Consider the following 6,000-nt stretch of genomic DNA (forward strand, 5'->3'; position numbering starts at 1 on the left):
CACGCTCACTCACTTTTTCATTTCTTTGACAGCTTGCAAGCTGAAGAACTCATCCCAGCCACAGTCGAGCAAGAACTTAAATTCGTCCACTTGCAAGAGGTAGCACTGCGGCGATTCATCTTGAACGCCCGAAATGGCGTGCAGTTTGATAATGGAAGTCATACCGAAAAAAAAAAGAAACGATGAGGCGCTCTGCAGCGAGCACCTACGAACACATACACCTGTGCAGTCAAAATATGCACATTTGGGAGCGCACACAAGTTTAGAAAGACCGACGCCGCGGAACAAATGCCGGCCTCGCGTCTGCCATGTTTAGCGCGTTGGCTTGGATTGGATTGTCTGCAGCATGTCTTTCTCATGTACTGTCAAGCCACTTCAAGCCATTGCACAGCCATTTAACACGTAGGAAACGACGGAGGATGTAGAAAACTCTATCTTTACTGATACCAACTGATACCATAGAGTTTCCTACATTTTTGTAGGAAACTCTATAGCTGATACGAGATGTTCATTTGAGGGCTCGCCAACCGTTTGCGTGCAGGCGCGAGTAAGAACGGGCGTGAGAGGGAAAATCTGGGGGCTTTTGCTACGGAGAGGATTTCCTAGCTCGTGTTGTAAACATTTGACCCTAGGCGTGCCGGCATAGACAAGAACGGCACCGAGAGCGGCGCTGCTGCGCCGGCGTTGAGAGCGCCGCATGCGGAGCAAAATTCTATTAGCCGGTGGTGCCCCTCTCCCATCTCTCGTTCGCGCCGCCTTGATTGCCTCCTGCACTGCGCGTGTTTGGGCACGTTTCGCGCCGCGCGCGGTGTGTGCGCGTGGACATTTCTTTCGAAGGGCGGTGTACAGTCTCTCTCACATTTAGGGGAAAACTCGAAGCGCATTGCATCGCGATGCGGCGAGCGCTTGAGTCAAGCGGCGGCAGCAGCTCGCGCAGATGCTCGAGGGGCGGGATCTTGAACGGCGTCGTCTGCTACGGCGACGCACGCTGGCCGCATTGTCGAGAAACGTTCTACTGTCAGGTGCAGGGCGCTGATCACATCGTTACTGCGTGAAAGGAGCCGGTATTCTTTGCTAAGCGTTGCGCGACGCCCACTGATACGCCTCGAATGTAAGTTCATCGCTGCATGGCAGTCATAGACGACGTACTGATTCCATACATTCTTGACGGCCCGTTTCTGGAAGGCGACTAACTATTCTAACGCGATAGGACGCCGATCCACACTGCTCGTGCTGTGCAAGAACTGCTAGAAGAGCGCGCAGTCACTCTCTTGGAGCGGCCGCCTCAATCCCCGGGCGCCAACATCATTTAAAATGTCTGGGGCTCGTTGAAAGTATCGCTGGCGCAACATCCCCTCTATCAGTCGCCCGAGGATAGGCTTCGATCCACCATCGTCAGTGACTGAGACGTGCAGCGAATGAACACATCCCTGATCAAGTCATTCTACACTTCACTGCCTTCCAGGATGAGCGCTGTCATCGCTGCCGCTGGGGACACGACGAGATACTAACTGAAGTTCCGAGCGTGACGTGTCCAATTCCCCACCGGCGGGCAGGGTCTGTCTGGTGTAGCGAAAGATTATCGAGAAAAATCACTTCCAGCTCATTGTCTGAACCTACAACGTTCATTTAATCGTGTCCGTTTGTTTCACCGTGTTCGACTCCCATTGTTTAGTGCTTTGTTTTCCTTTCGAGTCAAACAAAGACTGAGCACGTTGCGCGCACATCTTGGTGCGTTTTGTCGCTGCTCATTACGGTAGCACACACAGTGAAGAAATATACGTGCACACGCTCAGTACTCCGGCCTTTCGAAAGAACAAATGAACCATGTTGTCAAAAGAAGTTTGTGGAACTCCATTATCGCCAATGAAGGATCAGAGTGTGGCGACGCACAACGTTTAGTAAAGAATATCAGCTCAGTTCCCGCAGTACCGATGAAATCGGTGCATTGCCCCTGACAGTACCACGCTTCCCGAAAATGCGGCCAGCGCGCGCCGCCGTAGCAGACGACGCAGATCACGGCACTGCCCCTCAAGCGTGTGCGCCTGCTCGAGCTGCTGCCGCCGCACGACTCCATTGCTTGCCGCATCGCGACGCAATACGTTCCGAGTTTTCCCCTTAGTGTGAAACAAACTGCACACGCTATATTTGCCTTTAAGAAGATCGGTACGCTTGACAATTATTTTTATGGCTGCAATGCGGCGAAACGGCAGCGTCTGCTTAACCATGTAAGGGACGCAGAGCAGGTAATTGGAAACGACATCGTATGTGCCGCCGGAAAAATCGTCAGCACATACGATGCGGCACATACATACGGCACCTACGAGCTAAAGTCATTTTTGCAGTTTCTCACATTATGTTTGCTACAAATCCGTGTTGTCTCTGATGGCGACAACGGACTTCTATCGACACTGTGCGGAAATAAACAAGATATATCGCTGCATAGCACAAGTACGACATGCGCACACAACTTTAACTAGTACGTCCCCTACAATATGGAATAGAGGCAGCAATGTAGACAGCTTGGTCATTTTTAACAGTACTCAAGAGACGGAAGTTGAAAGTATTATTAATCATTCCTGCTTCAGCAATGCCGGCGCGACCAAGACGCGGGTGTGTATCGTCCAGTAACCCGATCGATCGGTGCGGTGGTGAAGCGGGAATGAACTCCGGTCATGTTCAATGCATCATGCACATATTCAATTTCTCGGCACGCGTGAACTTCGGCCACTGCTAGCGCATACAACAGACGTGGTTTCCATTCTTAGACAGCGCACACACAAACGAAACACGAGAAAGAAGACAGGACAAGCGCTCGTTTAACTTAAAGTTTTTATATGAATAAAAGGATTATGTACCGAGTAATTATTAATTTCACGTGGGTTACATATAGAAACCGTCATACACTCAGGAGTGATCAATAAACGATCTCGCTTCGTTTGCCAGATGTTTACTTCGCTCGGCGCACCGCAGTAATCCATGTCTGTCGTCTGCTTCTTTCGTACCATTTTCTTGTGAATCGGTATAATTTCACTGGTGGCATCAACCTTTTCATGTTTACATTGCTGTCGTGACAGTTAACAACACAATAATAATTTCCGGTCATCCGAAGAGGCGCCGTCGCAAACAAGAGACGTTTCGCGCGCAGCGCGAACTGAACGCGGGCGCGACCGCGAAGGGAAGCGGCGACGGAAACCTACACCTTCTCGCGTGCAGCGCGCGCTCAGCCTGGCCTCCTCTGGCTCAGCGCGAGCGAAGGGAACCGGCGGAAGCAAACCCCCGGGGGATTGGAAACCGTGCCGCCAGGGGAGAAACGAGCGCTGGCGTCTCGGGCGAAACTTGGCGTGCGCTCGTCTATCCTCCTGAGACCCGAGATGCATTTGGGTGCACAGATTTTCCCCAAGCTTTCAGAATAAATCAGTAGGGTTATGAAGGTGAAAAGTGTTAAATATTTTTTCACTGGCCCTGATAGTTTCAGCTCAGCATGATGTCCAATATATTGGACACTGGGATGCTACCCGGTCTCTTTTCACACAGCGCGCACGTAATGACGTACCGCAGATATTGCGCTCAAACTCGTGTGCAAAAATGTTTAAGTACCTCGAAAGGCAAAATAGTGAATAAAGTACATAAAAAGAGCATTCCCCTGCTCAACAAAAATTTTGCTCTTTTGTTGACTTCCTGTGGGAAATTCCAAAACACCTTTTTGTCCTTGGTGATGCAGCAGAAGAGCCGACATTTGGTGCAAAAGAACTTTCTATTCATGTCGCAGTCCTGTAGTCTGCAATGAGCAGTTTTTGCAGTGTCTGCCAACACTGAGCAGTGGGTAATGCTCTTTTCTTGGGGTTCTCGAGGAGACAGTTGAACCTGCCTTGAATGGTTATGCCACTCGGCTTCGTTCTCACTCTCCGTTTCATCCTGCTTGTTCCCTTGAGCCACGAGTCTCAGCAACAGATTGGCCGAGCTGCATATATTTGAGTATTTCTTTCCGCTGTTTCTTTAGGGAGCGTATGTCCGGCGTGTACTGCACCCAGTAGTTGTTCAGGGCAATGTAGACGAGGTGAAAGATGGCTCTGATTGTCCACATGTTGACGCGTGCTTTTATCCTGCAGTAACTTATCATTCGGTCTGCCTTGTCAACACCGCCCATGTTGACGTTGTACATGCGAACAATATCTGGTAGAGGGATATCGATATGTTTTTCCCTTACGAGACCACCTGCGTCAGCTGGTGTGTTGCGGGTCCAAGCCATGGATTGAAAAAGGAAAAGTTATCGGCTTAATCCATCAGACACGCGAGGCCGGTCCCTTAAAGAAAAAAAAGAGACGCGATTTCGTCCACAAGCCGCTAAATGCCAACAGTACTCGCCTGCTGTTCATAAGAAAGCCATCGCAAAAGTGCAGTCGAAATAACCGGGTTGAGTCCTAGCGTCCAACGTAATGGACACGCGAAATCAAAGGAAGCGTAAAAAAAAGTAAGCGCGCGAACAGTTTAAATTTTGTTTTCTGCGCGTATGCTGACGTATTAACTTTAGTATGAAATTCAAAGATATGCCCTAAGAGCAGGTAGAAATACGAGAAAGAGTCCTTATTTCTCCGGCAGCTGGCGTTAAATGCCGTACCGCTGAATGCCGCCATTGTGGAACTGTTTCGGCGGGAATTTGAACGATGTATTTTGATCAATGATGCATTGATGGCGCAAGCAAGTGTCCAATAAGCGGGACAGCGTGGTTTTATGAGGATGAAAGCCTTGTCACAGGAGTACTGCCTCATATCTGAATGTCCAATATATTGGACAAATCCCCATAGCCGGGTCTCAGGAGGCTATTGCGGAGGGGGGTCGAGTTTGCCTAAGCTCGGACATGGGCTGCCGGGGCGGTAAAATAGGTGCTGTTGAACGCCAGTGGGCGAAAGGCCGCCGGTGACGATGACTGACAGTACCAGTTCTGACTGATGCTGCAGAAGTCGCGGAGTGCGGTAGTGCTGAACTTATCGTCACAAATTGGCGCCTGGACGTGATTAAATTTATTCAACCGTTTTTTTTTCTAATTGTAACATGACCATCATCACCAGCCTATCTTATGTACACTGCAGGACGAAGGCCTCTCCCTGTGATCTCCAATTACCCCTGTCCTGCGCCAACCGATTCGAACTAGCACCCGCAAATTTCCTGATTTCGTAGCACCACCTAGTCTTCTGCCGTCGTCTATTGCGCTTCCCTTCTCTTGGTACCCATTCTGTCACCCTATTGGCCCAACAGTTATCTAATCTGCGCATTACATGATTTGCCTAGTGCCATTTCTTTTCTCTTAATGTCAATTTGAATATCATCTATGGCTGTTTGCTCTCTGATCAAAACCGCCTCTTTCTGTCTCTTAAAGTTATGCCTAGCATTCGTTCCATCGCTCTTTGCGCCGTCCAGGGTTGCCGTTGGGAATTTTTCAAAAAGAGCCAGAACTGAGGCTAAAAGTAGCCAAAAGTAGCCACGCCACCTGGTCTTGGCGCCAAATTTGTAGCCAAGTAGAAAAGTACCATTATTATAAGCAACTTTTATTAATGAACAATAAATAATATCATTTTGAATCAACACAAGAACACAGAGTAAATAAAGAGCAAGGAAATTTGGTTCTCTTGCTTGGCCTTCAAGCATCAGGTACGTTGCAAATAAATAAAAGTTCAGTCCGCGTAGTTTATCTAGAGTAGATAGTGTTCATGCCGGAGTAATTTTGGCACATTCTATTCAACAACTCAGCAGGAACGTCAAACGATGATGCTGTTTTTTCTTGAAGTCGTAGCCCAAATTTGATTCGCAGAATCGCCATGAGCAAGTCCAGCTTCATTTTGTTACGGATCTGTTTTCGTCAAGTTCACGCAAGAGAACACGCGCTCTGCATTAGCGTTAGAAATTGGAAGGGTCAAAATTTTCAGTGCTCCTTGCGCCAGGTGTTGAAAAGGGCATTCGCCGCTAGGGTCCTTGTACGATGCCGCTGCGTGCCAGAAA

At 49.0% G+C, this 6,000-nt stretch overlaps 1 protein-coding gene across 1 annotated transcript in view; it reads right to left on the reverse strand.

Moving 5' to 3' along the window:
• Nucleotides 1–338, reverse strand: part of Cpsf100 (cleavage and polyadenylation specificity factor subunit 2) — a 53,531-nt gene extending 53,193 nt beyond the window's left edge. The window contains exon 1 of the mRNA XM_065451485.2: nucleotides 14–338. Within this exon, the coding sequence (XP_065307557.1) occupies nucleotides 14–162 (149 nt within the window). The 5' untranslated portion in view covers nucleotides 163–338. The remainder of the gene's footprint in view (nucleotides 1–13) is intronic.
• Nucleotides 339–6,000: the final 5,662 nt, after the last annotated feature.

This window comes from Dermacentor albipictus, chromosome 10 (genome assembly GCF_038994185.2).
Source record: "Dermacentor albipictus isolate Rhodes 1998 colony chromosome 10, USDA_Dalb.pri_finalv2, whole genome shotgun sequence".
NCBI lineage: Eukaryota > Metazoa > Arthropoda > Arachnida > Ixodida > Ixodidae > Dermacentor > Dermacentor albipictus.